A 16,503-nucleotide genomic window follows, 5' to 3' on the forward strand; every position below is an offset into this window, starting at 1 on the left:
ACAAATTGATCCAAGTAAGGCTTAAAAACCCTATGCATTAAATCCATGAAAGCGGCAGGTGCATTGGTTAACCCAAAAGGCATTACTGCAAACTCGAAGTGCCCATACCTCGAGTTAAAAGCAGTCTTAGGTATGTCCTTCTCCAAAATCCTCAATTGATAGTAACCTTGCCTTAGATCCAACTTTGAAAACACTACCGCCCCTTGCAGTTGGTCAAACAGTTCATCAATGTGGGGCAGTGGGTATTTATTCTTAATCGTAACATCATTTAAGCCTCGATAATCTATACATAACCTCAAACTCCCATCCTTCTTCTTTACAACAAAACTGGGGCTCCCCACGGGGAATCACTCTCTCGTATAAAACCCCGTTCCAACAAATCCTGTAATTGTAACTTCAACTCCTTCAACTCAGCTGGAGCCATCCTGTATGGTGTCCTTGATATAGGTGCTGTTCCCGGAGCTAAATCAATTTTAAAAGCTATTTCCCGTTCCGGGGGTAGAGACTCCAATTCTTCAGGGAAAACATCAGAAAATTCTTTCACTACCGGTGTGTCCTCCAGATTCACCTTATCGTTAGGGGTATTAATAAGAAAAGCCAAATACCCTTGAGCTCCCTTATTTAACAATTTTCTAGCCCAAATTCCCGAAATAAGTGCAGACGAGGCTAACTTACCCCTTACATCCAGCAAAGCATGGCTTATTTAATAATCACTTATCAGGTTCAAGTACTACATATCACACCAATCCAACCTATCAAATAGTCATGGTCCAATAGGGAATTAATCGCGTAATCAGATAAAACAGGCAAAAGGCTTGAAGTCGGACGTAAAGTCCCAGACATTTGGAAGAAATTCAGGATATAGCGAAGCTTCAAATCAAAAGTTCATCCCTGGTGGTGCTGGACAACACAACAAGCAATGCCCCACCAGAGAGGTTCAGTTCAACCGCTACAGAAGAATAGTAGCCGGTCTACAACCACACCAGTACGAATAAGTTCAAGAGTAGGGTCAAAGCAGAGCAAAATACTTCAGGTTCATGGTGTATGAGTACGAACAAAAGTATAAGTTCAAGTTCAAGTGCAAGTTCAAGTTCAAATTCAAGGGTCATGAGTACGAGTAAGAACACACTGGCCTAACCTCTGTCCAGCAATTCACATTCTTAAACAGTCACAAAATTCAAGTCCACATTCCATATATTCAGTCAAATTAGGTCCATTGAGGATACGCAAGAGCACACTAGCCTAAACAGGTTCAAGTCTCAAGTAAGCTCAGTCTAATCGGTTTTAGGCAGTTCGAGTTCTCTTACCAACCTACTGCAATACTTTCGGAGTTCAAACTTCCTAAGATTGAAATATTGGCACAGAACCAATCATAACATATGTTGCGCACAAGAAAATCTCACCAAGTTTCCGGTTAGGTTAATCCATTATACACTAGTAGATCGGATCTTCGGGTTTATGTTCGATTCATATTCAGTACTAGGGACCTATTAAATTATATGAAACTGTCTATCAATTTGTCTCACAAGTACAGGGTTGTCTAAGCCCTCGGTCACGGTCCCCTTTTCTCATTCCTGCTACCCTACTTAAGAAAAGTCTATAAGCACAGGAAAAGGCATAACTAAGCATAAAGAGCGTAACGCGTATACAAGTTGCAAAAACATTTAAAATCAGGTCATGATTCATTACATGTATCAAAAGTTATAGCACGGTTAGAAGTTACAAAACAAGACCAAGATGTCCAATATTGCACAAAGGCAATTAAGTGCCACAAAAATATAGAAGTACATACAAGCAGGATACAAAAGGCCTCACAGCGTGCACTACCCCTTTCTAAGTAAGAGGATGCATTTTGAAAAATTCATATTGAGAAACAAGCAAAGATTTCTTTTGTTCTTTAAACTCTTGGTTACCTTCATGAAATACACACAATTTATCCCAAATATTTTTAGCAGATTTACAACCTTTAATTCTACTAGATTTATTTACATCTAATGCATTGTACAATATACACATGGCCTTGGCATTCAAAGAAAGGTATCTCTTGTCTTTTTCATTCAATTCTTGTCTAGTCTTTAATCTACTCAAATTGGTGGTGGAGTCAACTATTCTAGTTTCATAAGGACCATCTTCTACCACATACCATAATTCAATATAAACGGATTGTAAGAAAATCATCATTCTTTGTTTCCACATGCTAAAATGAGAACCATTAAACATAGGTGGTCTATCAATAGATTGCCCTTCTAAAAAAGAAACTTTTATGGTTGCCATGATCTTTACTCTAAGCGGTTAAGCTTGATCAAAAGAGACCAAGCTCTGATACCAATTGTAAGTGCCCGGTGCAACCCAATGAGTACAAACAAATTCACAATGATGCACAAAGATATATCAAATTTAAGCACAATAAAGAAAACTTAATTAAAGAGAAAAGATAAGAAATGCAAACCAAATATCAATCCAATAGCCTCTTCAATTGATGGCGATGCTAACCAAGATGTACAAGTGAAGGTTCACTCCTTCCTCACCCCAAACACACTTTGGTTAAGCCAAGGAGTTTTACAACTATTTTAGTTAACCCTCAACAACCTACACTTGAAAGATCACTCACCCAATTAAGAACTATTTTACACAAATGAGGCAACCTTCACCAAGGTTTTACCACTTCAAGTGATAGGTTCACCTTCACCAAGGTTTTACTCCTCTTAGAGAATAACCTTCACTTGAGCAACCTCACAACCCAACTTTCCCAACCCCTTATACAACCAACAAAGAATCTTTCTACTCAAAAATCTCACTTGTAAGCTTGTATTTTGTGTTGGCAAAAGTCTCTAGTCTTCTTGTGCTTTGGGGTTTTTATAGAAGGTGAGAAATGGCTCCAAAAGACTCTCCAACGGTCAAATATTAATTGCTGTCAAAACTAGCCGTTGGCCTGTCGGACGTCCGACAGGTGCCTGTCGGACGTCCGAACCACCTGTCGGACGTCCGAACCCTGCGTCCGAACGTAGGCAGAGAGTCATCAAATATTTGCGAAATTTCTCGGACGTCCGATGCGATCGATGTGCGTCCGAGGCGTGCGTCCGATCCTTCCGGACGTCCGATGCTTCCTCACGAGCGTCCGACAGAGTTTCCTTCTTGATGTTCTTCATCTTTTCGGACGTCCGATAGCGTCCGACATGAGTGCCCTGTTTTTGCTTCTTCTTTTATGCCACAAGAATCTGTTCTAACAAATTACTCACATAAAAATATTAGCCCAAATCTACATTTTGGTTTCTTAATCATCAAAACCAAGGATTGATCGACCAAGGTCAACACCATAGTTAAACCAAAGGGGTCCAGACATCACTAATTTCAATCAGATCACACGCCTTTACGAAATTAGATCCAATAAAGCCATAACGCAAGCTAAAACCAAGATTATCCATTCGGAGTTCAAAATCTTTAATAACCAGCCACCAGTCGGAACACCATCATCTCCAAAAATAACCAGTCTTAGGGTTTTGTAATTAAAGTTTCAAGCTCCAAGTTCAAACCCAAGAATAAGTACAACTTGCTACGATACGTGTCAAACGGAAACCAAATCAATTCACACTAACTTGTACTCTTGAATGCAGTTGCTCTATATCTCAAAGTTGCCTCAGTCCGTACATTTAAAATTGGCTCACTCTTCTTGAAAGTCAAGAATTTTAAAACATAAGAAGAGTATTTCAAGTAATCAGAAATCTTATCAAGTTCAGGATTCACATTATTAAACATAAGCTTGCCATTCTTTCGAAAACTCAGGATATATATATATATTTTTCTTCGTGTAAATCATGGACAAATTTAAGTGTGAGATTACACCAATATACAATCAAGGGGGAAAACTTAGTTTAGAAAATGTAAATCTTGTATTAACCCATCATATACAAAGTTCAACAACTCATTAGTTATTCACAAATTTTCAAATTTGAAATTCAAGTAAAACTCACCTTTTTACCAAAATCGGAAAATTACCCATATTTAAAGCATATATATCTTATTTCCACTCATCGCTTACAAATAAAACTAGTACATCCTAGTTTTTCTTTAAATTTTCAAAGCAGAATTTCTTTAGAAGATATGTGGGCGGAAAATGCATTTTATTCCTTTGTACTTTTATCTTGGTTCAAAATCATCACACATGGAGTTTGACTATCAAATCTCGGTCTCTTATCCTCCATAGCCAGTACTAATAATTATCTCAATTCTTTCCACACTTACAAATATAATGATAATTCAAATTCATCCAATCTTTCACTTCAAATCTCTCATCCCATCTCTTCCTTCAATATAACATCACCTAATTCCTCAGTTTCTTCTGCAAGTCCCAAATAAGAACTCCCGAATAATCAATTTCTTTAACCCCTAAGATACAATAGATCCTTGTTCACATAATATCCAAATTAATCCCACAGTCAAGCATCCTAAACTTTAAGCCTAGGATACGCTACAGAGATCTGAAGCCTAAGCTCTGATACCAACTGTGACGCCCCACATCTCCCTAAGGCGGACCAAAGGGTATCCGCGGACGCCTGCCCAGCTCCCGCCAGGACTCAAGCAATTCCATTCAATTTAAAATCGAACTAAACACTTCGATGAGATCAACACGAATACAATAATGCGGAAGCGTTCAAGCTTAACAAGTCACTTAATGTATCACCAGTACATCGGGTAGTCATGAAACGACTTAAATTCAAAGTACACATCAGGGCCCAAACTTTTCAACTTTACAATTTCCAAAAGTACAACCCAAACCAGGGCCTAGTCAAAATATATAACAGGAGTCTTAACAAAAGTACAACGGATGGTTCCTTCATATTTCTCCAAGATTCGGTCCTGTTAAGGAAAACAAAACTATAGGGTGAGCTAACGCTCGTGAGGCCAAGAACACACATGCAAGCACTTAGTCAAATAACAATCCCAAATTTAATAAATAAAGCCATGTCTTTTCAATAATCAATCAATCAAACATGAAAGGTAATCAGAAACAATTCAAGGATATAGTAGCTCTCAGGAGCTAAGTTCCACTCGATCTGCCGTTGTCATTCGTATACCTTCCCGCATTGACCCTCCTGTCAACCGGGTCGGTATTTCCATTTCCGTAGATCACCACTTACTTTCCTCCGTCCACCGTACACCCCAAGGGCCCACAAGTCTATTATTGGGCGATACTCTACGAGTATGCCAAGCAAGACCTCTTATTAGGTCGAGCTTATGTGTATCTCATGGCTCGCCCCAGTCCCCGACCAAGCCCATTACCGGCTCGAGTCTAAGGTTGGCCTATGAGTTTGGGCGTCCCCCATTCATTTGAAGGTCGAGGAGGTTCACTCCAACGACACAAGCATTCATGACATAACATTGCATTTCATTCATTCATTCAATACATTCCATTCATTCATTCGAAATTAGAACGAGTGCGATAAAGTACGCACCCGCCCTTATTTTTAAAACTTTCAACAAATACCACAATTAAACAAGTATCAAAATTCACACACTTGACACTCACCGAGCAATTCAATAAGAATTATTTTCTGGGAGTTCAAGTGTCCGCGGTGAGATCCTCTTGAAGGTCTCCTTGCGCGCCTGGCAATTTAATAGCGAATAATCATACAATTAACCCACTTATCAAGAAGATTGTACATTAGTACAATCTAAGGATTATTTCGCAAAAAGGAACCTCAATTACACGTAAATCGAGGTTTAACTTGCCTTTTATTATGTACAATAATATTTGAGTTTTTATCTTGAAGATCGTAAGCAAAACGTTTAAGAATATCAAAAGAACAAAGAGTTTTTGAAAAACTCTATTTCTTTGGAATTGGAAAATTTTTCAGTTTTATGATGAATCTTTGAAAAATCATAACTCGCTCGGTATAAGTCGAGAATTGGAAAACTTTATACCGTTGGAAACCTCTTAGAGAGTACTATAAGTTCCTAGAAGACACTTTTCCATGAATTGAAGTGAAAAGTGGTCAAAAATGAGCTTGAAGACGCAGGGTCGGTTTTCATGGCAGAATTAAGTTGGATTTCGGCCAACTTTGAAAATTCGGCACGATTCACACGTTGCAAACCGGCCTCTGAAATTTGCAGCTCAATTAGTGTTGCAAGTGAAGTTTATAACAAAACAAGCGGATCAAGAATCGGAGTTTTGAGTACCAAGATACGGTAGCTCAAAGTTGAGCAAATTCAAGACTGGATGAGAATTTTCCAGATTTGAACCCCCAACTTTAGAATTTTAACTAGGTATCGAAACGAACTTGAATTTGCACCAAAATTGGCAGTATTTCAATACTATATGGAAAGTATCTCTCTATCGAATTTCGGGGAAAAATACCTTCGGCAAGGTAGTTAATTAGCCAACCAAAGTTCAAGAAAAATCCTAAGGCAATCTGCCTTTGACTTTCATTTTCCAAATTTCCAATCGTTTAACCAAGAAAGTTATCCAACCATGGTTCATTTGTGAAGTAAGGGTCTAAGATATATCCATGATATCTTTGGTAAGTGTTTAATATCAAAAACATCAACTAACAAGTTCACTCCAAGATTTGGTTCCAAACCAGTCCAAACATTAGGGTTTTCCAAAACAGAGCAGTCCACTTGTTTCAGTCACAAATCAGTCAATATAGCTCGAAATCGAGCATGGCTTACGCCGTTGGAAAATACATTCATAGGACTAAAATATCACAGAAGAAATCATTTCCAAATTCGGCACCCAACTGGTTCAAATTCGGGCATCAAGTTGCTGCCTGACCACTTCATTCCAGACGAACAGAGCAACAGGACAGCGAACTTAAAACATTTGGTTCGGCTTTCTCACAAAGAATCAGAACGTGTATTTTATACCAAATTAAATCTAGGAATGTCTAGTTTCAAACGCCACCGACGGCACATGATTTCGACATCCGAGGACAGAGTTATAGCCAAAATACTACTGCTGGTCAGAGTCATACGCGAATCAGTTTCCAGATTTGCTGGTTTCTAAAAAAAATTCATTTGCCCATTCAAACCTCATTATTTTTCAATGAAATTTTCCACACCTCTAATACATCATATAAGCATCCAGTTCAAGCCATTAGTTCATTAAAAACTGGCCTTAAAATGGCCGAATAAAACAGGGGTAGAATCGGAAGTTTTTGCTTCTTACACCCAATGAAGTTCCTACTAATTACCCACCACTAATGCATCATTATAATCACTAAACCAACAATATAATCACCATCAATCATCACATCAGCAACAACAACCCAAGTGTGGGAATTCCAAGAGCCCACAATCACATTTTTACACCATACAAAAGCTAACCAAATGCATGCATGAACTTAACAAGGCAAGATAGCTTCCAATCTTCAAGTTTTCAAGGGTAGATCATCACTTACTTTGGGGTTGATGTTCAAGCAGAATTTCGGTCCTTTTTGCCCCAGAAAAACCGTGAGTTTTAGCTCTCTTTTGCAGCTCAAAATGCTCCTCAAGTGTCAAGCTAGGTGTGGTGCAAGTTTGGTTAAATTTGGAGGTGATTTGGGGTGGTTTTGGGTGAGATTAGTGTGCAGAAATTTTAGAACAAGGAGTTAGAGAGAGGGAGTGTTTTGGCCGGCCATGAGGAGAGAGAAGAGAGAGTGTGTTTGATCTAAGTTAGCTTCCAAGAGAAGGTGCAATGTGTGGTGCAAAATCACCCAAAAGTCAACTCTCATTAGGGGCCGTTTGGTGTGATTACGGCTCGATTTTCTCGCGCGTTTGGTTCACTAGTGCACTAAACCTCTAATGCATATATATTCATGTAAATATTCTTCACTCTTAATTGTCCCGAAATAAGGGTCTAAAGTCCCTCAAATGAAGTCGCGCGTGTGAAAACGCGTACCGTCAATTTTACCGCTATAACGCGAAACTTTCGAAAAATTCTTATAACGATTGCACTACTAACTATCACTTGGATATTTATTCATAAGATCACCTATTTTAGGACCATAGTATAGGTCTCCAATATTCCAAGCTTATTGTGCTACTACGCGGATAAAATCTCCAAGCACTATTCACTATTTTTACGAAACGCGCTCTAGGAAATTAATTTTTGAAACGAATCATTTTAAAAATATAACGAAGTTACATTACCATGTATTTAGGTTTAATAAGACTAGAAAATATTCCTTGGAAATAAAACCCAATTAAATAATTTATTAAGCCATAAATTAGGCATAAAATAATAGTTTTTGCGAGTCCTCACATTAGTTCTAGCATGTTTGTTATATTTAAGTACCTAATGAAATGATTAATGGAGGACATTCTAATTAAAAGCTGATTCTTGCCGAACTTACATCATGCACTACAACAAGAAAGGGCACTAGCGACAATAGTTTTAGCATGAAATAGAAGGTCTGACGCTATTAAGTGGCTTATAGCAAGAAAAAGAACCAGGCCTCACCAAAAATTGGAGCCGGCCTACACCTAGCGAGGGCTACTACTTTTCTTGCGTAATAGCCTTGCCAAAAGCAACGCGGGAAAGCTTCCCTCCATAGTGGGCCAAAGTTTTTATGTTATTGGTGAGAAATGATGGGATTGCAGCTGGTGTACCCTCTTTTGGGAGGATATGTTGTTGCTAGCTTGTTTAATTAACGGATAGGATGTGGTGTTTTTCTTGCCAAAACCAAATTACCACCAAACAAGATCTTAATAGGATTTAAAACTAAAAAACCAAGAATATAAAAGTTGTCCGCAGGAGAGACAAAAGTCTCCACTTCCAAAATTTCCTTCTTTTTCCTTCTTAGTATCTATCAATTCTCTCTGCAACAATCTCTAACCAGGTATGCTTTTTCATCCTTTGTAAGATCAACTCTAAAAGTAGAAAAGTCTTCTCATTTTTTTCAGAGGGTACTGGCTATTCATCGAGTACAAGATTTGAACTGTAAACACCTTCATCTCATAGTTTCAAAGGAACAAAGACACAATTCAAAGTAACAAACGAGAAAATAACTCTGCTGCAAAAACATTTTTGTTTTTCTCTATAAAAATTTGACAAGGCCTAGAACTCTCAGGAAAATTATTTCTTTTTTTCCAGCCTCGGCAGCATCTCCAGCCTTTGTCTTCTTTACACCACGGATCTTCTTGGCCCTGTTCTTTCTTTCCTTGAGTTGTTTCCTAGAGTTCTCTACCTTAGTATCCAGGCCATTCCTGATAAGCCGATATTTGGGCTCATATTTCTTAGCATTCTCTACAGAACCATAGATATATCCAAACCCAGTTGATTTGCCACCTCCACAATGCGTCCTGGCCTTGAAAACAAAGATGGCATTTGGGTCCTTCATATCACACATCCTAGCCAATTTCTCCTTCAACTCAGCCTTGGAAAAATTAGGACTTCCAGGATGCAGAACATCAATGACGAATTGTTTTCTGGAAAGAAGACGATTGGTCATGAACTTCCTAGTACGAATACTCACTGCCTTGTCCGCCATTTTTTCTTGCCGCCGGCGCCGCCGCTGGTTCCGCTCTTTCTCCTCTGAATGGGCGGTTGGTTGGGGAAGCGACAAAAGAGGAACGTAAAAGGCTCTCTTACAATAATCAATGTCCATGAGGGTTTGAATTTTATAGTAATAGATTGATGCCAAGTTAATCCCAGAGCAATCTTGCTGAGTTTTCTTGGCCATGATTGCATGTTCACTCTTTAGAAGATAGGGAGTGTAATTGATCAAATGGTTGAGCCAATAGCTTCAACGTCTTCAGTGTTAGAGAAATGGACAAATGCTGCTAGTCCTTTCAATGAATCACTTGTGGCATTTTCATGAGCATTACCTTGTGTGAAAAATAGGACTTCTTTTTTCTCTCTATCTCTCGACTTAATTAGAACATTTCTTTAGATGTTTCACCACCGAGTTGGGTGAGGAGTTGGTATGGTGCCATAACAGCACTGCTTTCTTGAAGTTATATCACTGCTATGTTTTTCCCCTATTTCTAGCCGTGTTTCCAACAACTTCTTTGGAACTCTCTAGTTTTTACAGCTTATGTTTCTATCGGCCGTTTCCATGACTAGTTGCAGACGTAGCTTCTCTTCTCACAATCCAAAGCCCCAAAATCCAAACACCCCTAGCCCCAAAAAAAAAAAAAAAAAAACTCCTGCATGTATGCATGCAGCTTGATAGGTGGACAAGTGCATGAGCATGCATGACATCTTTCAGCAATAATAATGACTTTCCATCGTTCATAATTTGCCCTCATCTGGGGTCCATAGCTAGCAACTCACCATACCATACACTTTTTTCCATACATCTCGCATGTAAATGAAGACATCTCTGTCGGTTTGTATTTGGTCTTTCCACAGTTAATAGGAAAGTAATATATTTGATTATTCTTTGAGAGTTTTGTTTTTCATTTCTTTGAGAGATTTATGTTGGCTTTGTTCCCAAAACGTCACAAATATATATATCTGGTTTCATTTTTTTTCTAAAAGATAATAAAGGAACCCATTCCAATGCTCTCAAGACTTAGTACAATTATTGTTAATCAACATTTTATTCAATGACTGGGGATTTTGGATGCAGGAAGCATAAAGAGTTCAAGTTCTAGCACTTTATTAATGTTCTTGAGCGGTCCTTCATGGTAAGTGCATTACAGTCCTCAAGTTTGATTTCTATTTGAAGTGAAACTGCCATTATTTGGATCTAACTGGTGATATTGTGAATGCATATGCTTTTGTTGGGTTATGGACATATTATGCTTTATTTAACTAGTTCTTTATAATTATCATCTTTTTGAATTTCAATGCTATTTTTCCAACACAATTCCTCTGGGAAGGCTTGTCATCTAAACTTGCACCTTGGTATAGCATGTAGTTCATATATGCCAGGAGGAAAAATGGATAAGGGTTGGATGTTCCTGGCTGATAGATGGTGTGATGAATATAGGAATGGGCTAGAGAAATTTTTGACAATGGCAAAACAGCACAAAGGTGATAAACCAAAGGTTAGATGTCCATGCAGAAAATGCAGAAATGTGAAGTACTACTCTGTTCATGTTGTTGAGAGTTATCTGCTATATAAGGGGATGGATAGTACTTACACATATTGGAAATTTCATGGGGAAACTCTGCCTAATGAAAATTCAAATGTTCATTCATGTTGTGATAATGAGCATGAAATTAATGCTAACAATGCAGAAGTAAATGATGACGAAATGCAAGAAATTTTAGAAGACATCTATTGGGGGACCTTTAATGAAGAAGAATTAAATGGTGGGAGCAATAAGGAGGTTTCTTTTAGAAAAGAAGATGAGTTAGAAAAATTTAATAGATTATTTAAAGATGCTAAGCGGGCCTTATATCCTAGCTGCAAAAAGTATTCAATATTACTTTTTGTTGTAAAATTGCTACACTTGAAGGTACTCAATCGATGGAGTAATAAATCTTTTACCATGCTTCTTCAACTATTGAAGGATTCCTACCCTAATGATAACTTACTTCCATCCTCCTACTACGATTCAAGAAAGTTATTGGGGGGCATTGGGTTGCGATGTGACCTGATTCATGCATGCAAGAATGACTGTATTCTCTTTTGGAAGGAATATAAAGGATTGGATCATTGTCCAAAATGCTTGCAATCTAGATGGAAAATAAATGATGGCAAAGGTAAAAAAGTTCCTCAGAAGATTCTTCGCTACTTTCCTTTGAAGCCAAGACTGCAGAGACTATTTATATCAAGAAAAATAGCATCTTATATGAGATGGCACAAGGAAAAACGAGTTGAAGAAATAGGGGTCTTAAGTCATCCAGCAGATGGTGAATCATGGAAAGAGTTTGATAAGAAATTTCCATGGTTTGCTGAAGATGCTCGAAATGTTCGTCTTGCATTGTCAAGTGATGGTTTCAACCCTTTCAATAATATGTGTAACTCCTATAGTATGTGGCCAGTGGTGCTCATAAACTATAATATGCCACCTTGGGTATCAAAAAGGGAGCCTTATTTCTTCTTGTCACTACTTATTCTAGGTCGTCGGTCACCGGGAAAGGATATTGACGTGTTTTTGCAACCTTTGATTGATGAACTGTTAGAATTGTTCAAAGATGTTTGGACATATGATTCTGTGACTGAACAATGCTTTCTTCTGCATGCAGCACTTATGTGGACTATAAATGACTTTCCGGCTTATGGGGACTTATCTGGTTGGGTGAACAAGGGAAAAATGGCATGCCCTTGCTGCAATGATAAAACGGACTATCAGCCATTGAGAAACAAGATTGGTTACTTGGGCCACCATCGCTTTTTGCTTGATAATCATGTGTGGCGAAATGATGGCAAAAAATTTAATGACAGGGTAGAGAGAAGGTTGAAACCACGGGAATTGTCAGCTGAAGAAATTCTTGAACAATTAAAAGTTGTTGAGGGTGTAACACTTGGAAAAAATCTAAATACTAAGAAAAGGAAGCGCAATCTTGAAGAAAGAAACTGGACTAAGAAGAGCATATTTTACCAATTACCGTATTGGAAAGATATTCCACTAAAACACAACATTGATGTTATGCACACTGCTAAGAACTGGTGTGATAATATTATGGGAACTTTGCTTAACTTAGAAAACAAGTCAAAGGATACAGATAAAGCTTGGCGGGATTTGGAGGACATGGACATTCGGCATGAGCTACAATTACATCGAAGAAATGGCAAGCTTGAAAAGCCACAAGCATGCTATAATCTGTTACCAAAAGAGCGACAAGGTTTTTGTGAATTTTTGAGTTCAGTGAAGTATCCTGATGGCTATGCAGCTAATATATCAAGATGTGTCAACATAAAAGATGGTAAGATATCAGGATTAAAGAGCCATGATTGTCACATTCTTTTGCAACGAATGCTTCCTGTCGGATTGCGCGGATTCTTGTCAACAGATGTGTATACTTTAATATGTGAAGTAGCCAAGTTCTTTCAAGATCTGTGTTCAAAAAAGCTTAGATTGGAAGAGATTGAGAAATTAGAAAAGAACATAGTAATGATATTGTGCAAGTTGGAAATGATTTTTCCACCAGTTTTTTCGATATTATGATCCATTTAGCTGTTCACTTACCCCGTGAAGCCAAACTTGGAGGGTCTGTCCAACATAGGTGGATGTACCCTTTTGAAAGGTAAGTATGATTCTTCTTAATATCACTTCCTGTAGACACCAAATTTTTGGTGTAATTTCTTTTACTTTTTATTCTCATTTGTCGTGGTTGCTTTTAGTTTTTTTTTTAGTTTCTAGTTTCTATTTTTATTTTTAAGTTTTAGCGTAGAAAAATCATGAAAAAAGAGAAAAAGGAAAATTGTTCACAAAAATACGTTCAAATTTAATTTTTTGGCATTTTGGTTTATTTTTGTTAATTTATTTTGAAAAAGAAAAGAAGAAAAAAATGATAAAAAATGATGAAAAATGAAAGAAAAGATCGAAAATGGTAATTTTGTTATTTTTAGTTTGTTTATTTTGATGTGTTTGTAATTAAAATTGGTGTTTTTATTATTATTTAGTTTTACTATTATTTTTGTTAAATTATTAAGTTGAGAAAAGAAAAAAATCAAAAAATCACAATTCTATTTCTGCCGGTTCCATTTCCACTTCTCAACCTAGCACCTTCCATTGTTATTGCCGACTCCACTCCACTCCCAATACCTCAATATATACATCCCACTACGCTATATCATTGCCGGTTCACGACAATCATTACCACTCACCATAACATTCTCATTTCAATTGTTCCTATGCCGTGAGCTGTGAAGTGATCAGCTTCTTTGGAAATAACGACGAGAGAGAGAGAGGTGAGGACTTAGCTTATCTTCCAGCCTCACTTCAAGACCAACCGAGAGAGGGAGAGAGAGAACCGAGAGTCAAACTTCCTCCAATCCAGCCGCAAGTTTGAGCCAGGGAGAGGGAGAGTTGCGGACTGCAATTCTGGACAGCCGAGAGTGGAGGATTTGCAGCTGCTAGTCGTGTGTTTTAGGCTTCAAGCTAAGGTAATTTCTGAACTTAGATGAGTTGTTTATGGGTTGATGAAGTTGACTATAAGCATGCATGTGGGATTGTGTGGTTAGATGATAGCTTAAATCATAGAAAAATCTGTTTGAGAAGAAAGTGAAGCTGCCGAGAGCTTGAGCTGGAAGTTTCGGTTTTTAATTTGCTAGCTGTGATGATCTGAGCTTAATTTTGGACTCAACCTGATAGATAGTTTCTTATTTGATGTTGCATGTGAACTACGTGGCCTGAATTTCGGTTGCATGGCTGGAAATTTTAATGGAAGTTGATGGATTGCTGAAACAATTTTTCCAGTTTAGCCGTTGAAGTTGTTTTGGAAATTGCATGGGTATTTTAGCATGAAATTTGCTGGAAAGTGGTTGATTTTCACTTGGTTAGGTGTTTGACTAATTAAAATTAGATGATTAAGCTTTGCAGGAAGTTTATTGGTCCGGCTAAGCAAGAAAAAAAATGAATGAAATAGTGAACGGCTACATGCAAGTTCATCCAAGGATGGCGAACAGAATTTCTGGATTTGTGGATGTTTATAGTTGCTGTCCGAACTTGATCTGAACTAGAAATGATAGTAATTTCATTAAGTAGCCTTGCATGTTAGTTTTGGGTACTTAACACAATGATTCAACCGAGGTAAATTCGGATTCATGCCCAAGCACTTGCTGGAAAATGCATTTCAACTTGCCAAATCAGTTTTATATGTTCCAGATTTCTCAACTGGCTGAACGTATTTTATTTGTATTTGCACTGGATTTTGCTCAGTTTTTTTTTTTTAATTTGTTTGGATGATGGTTTGCTGCCTAGTTTAAAGCCTTGTGTTTGGATTTGATTGTGTTTGAAAGCTGGATTTTGTAAAGTGCCGAATTGCAGAAAGCTTGCTGCGTTTTTTTCCTGTTTCATTCTTTTGCTGTTTAGTTTTCTTTCTACCTTTGATGATTAGCTCCATTTTCTTGTTTCAATGCTACAATGAAGTTACAAGTTTAGTTGGTGATTGGTAGTTAAAATTCTGATATATGGTGAACACATTTGTATGTTAAAATGCAAGAAAAGCTGCGGCTGAAGGTGCACAAAGCCAGATTTGCTTCTTTTGTTATTGATGGATAATGAATTTCCTTCCTTTGTTGATGATCAAAACCAGATTTGCCATCTTAATCTTGCACCCAAAATTTCATGTTTTAAATTGGGTCAATAATTTCTGGGTTGATGAATTTGTTTGCATGATAAAAATGCGAAAGATTGCGGCTGGAAATTGCTGCTGCACTTTGTTTTTTTTTAGCAGTCACCGAACTATATTTTGCTTGTTTGAGCATGTTAAATGGGTTATGTCTTGGGGTATACTAGTGGGTAACATGCGATATTTGCCTCATTATGTTTTGATTTGAGCTCATGGATGGTCTGTACAAAGAGTAAGCCACAAATTTGCAGCAGATTATAAGAAAGTTTTTTTTCTTTCATTTTTCTTCGCATGAGAGGCTGCCAGAATTTGTGTTTGGAGTTGTTGGCCTGTTGAGTTACGTTTGTCTTTGGTTTAATGTTGAAGCTTGGATCGATTGGCTGAATTTTTAATTGTGCTAGGAGTGCATTTGAGCAACTCGGTAATGCAGCAATTCACCAAAACTGGTTTAGTTGTCTACCTTGCTAGTTTTCAGTTTTTGCAGCATGAAATAGGAAGAACAAGCCAAAGTTGCTGGATTTTGTTTTAGCATTTGAATATTCTTGTTTTTCTGGATTTTTGCGTTCCGAAGAGGGGGAAGAATGTTTGATTTCCTTACAAGTTTTTTTGTTTGTTGGATTGTGTTTGCATGGTAGAATGGAAAGAAGCCACGGCTGGAAATGAAATTTGTTGCAGAGAAAGTTTCTTCTACGTGATTGCATGGCTTTTGCATGAAAATGACTTTCAAAAATCGCACTCCAACCCCTTGGCTTCCATCTAATGCTTCCATGGCCCAATTAATTGGAAACTTAATTAATTTTGTCCTCCTAACATGCCATTTCCTCTTTAATACATCTTGATTTGTTTTGGGTAGATACTTAAGGGATTGTAGAATGAATTTGAAGGGTCTAATAATTTCTTTTTCCTAGACTTGTAGTTAATTTGATTTTTTTTTGGATTCTTTGGCATTTGGTTGTTTAGCTACTAGTAAATTGCTCCTCGTTTACCTTTTTGTGAATTTTCTAGTTTGATTTGGTAAGTTTCACCTTAGATTCTTAATTTTATTTTATGTTTTTTTTAGTTCCTTAGTGTTTATAATAGTAATAAATTGGCCCTTTAGACCTCTTTAATTTTTTTCAATTGGGTCTTTGTTTGTCTTAATTGGTTAAGTACGAGTAGTTTACTTGCCTTGGAATGCTTCGAGTGATTCAATTGGATGGTTGTTTCCATTTTCTTTTAATTTTTCTCAATTAAAGTGGTACCTTGACCTTTTTATTGTTTTGAAGCCATTTTTCTTTCATTTGGACACCATTCAAAGGGGGCGGTATATTTTCTTTTATCCCTTTTTTGTGTTT

At 37.4% G+C, this 16,503-nt stretch overlaps 2 protein-coding genes across 2 annotated transcripts; one reads left to right on the top strand and one right to left on the bottom strand.

Moving 5' to 3' along the window:
• Positions 1 to 8,909: 8,909 nt before the first annotated feature.
• LOC113689211 (small ribosomal subunit protein eS24z-like) lies at positions 8,910 to 9,534 on the bottom strand. The gene has a single exon (XM_027207015.2). The coding sequence runs from the start codon at positions 9,465 to 9,467 to the stop codon at positions 9,015 to 9,017; it is 453 nt and encodes a 150-aa protein (XP_027062816.1). The 5' UTR covers positions 9,468 to 9,534; the 3' UTR covers positions 8,910 to 9,014.
• A 1,329-nt stretch (positions 9,535 to 10,863) lies between these two features.
• On the top strand, positions 10,864 to 13,041 carry LOC113689212 (uncharacterized). The gene has a single exon (XM_027207016.1). The coding sequence runs from the start codon at positions 10,864 to 10,866 to the stop codon at positions 13,039 to 13,041; it is 2,178 nt and encodes a 725-aa protein (XP_027062817.1).
• The last annotated feature ends 3,462 nt before the right edge of the window (positions 13,042 to 16,503 follow it).

Source organism: Coffea arabica, chromosome 10c (genome assembly GCF_036785885.1).
Source record: "Coffea arabica cultivar ET-39 chromosome 10c, Coffea Arabica ET-39 HiFi, whole genome shotgun sequence".
Lineage (NCBI taxonomy): Eukaryota > Viridiplantae > Streptophyta > Magnoliopsida > Gentianales > Rubiaceae > Coffea > Coffea arabica.

Coding starts and splice junctions, on each gene's coding strand:
- LOC113689212 (XM_027207016.1), top strand. CDS start 10,864: ATGGATAAGGGTTGGATGTTCCTGGCTGATAGATGGTGTGATGAATAT.
- LOC113689211 (XM_027207015.2), bottom strand. CDS start 9,467: ATGGCGGACAAGGCAGTGAGTATTCGTACTAGGAAGTTCATGACCAAT.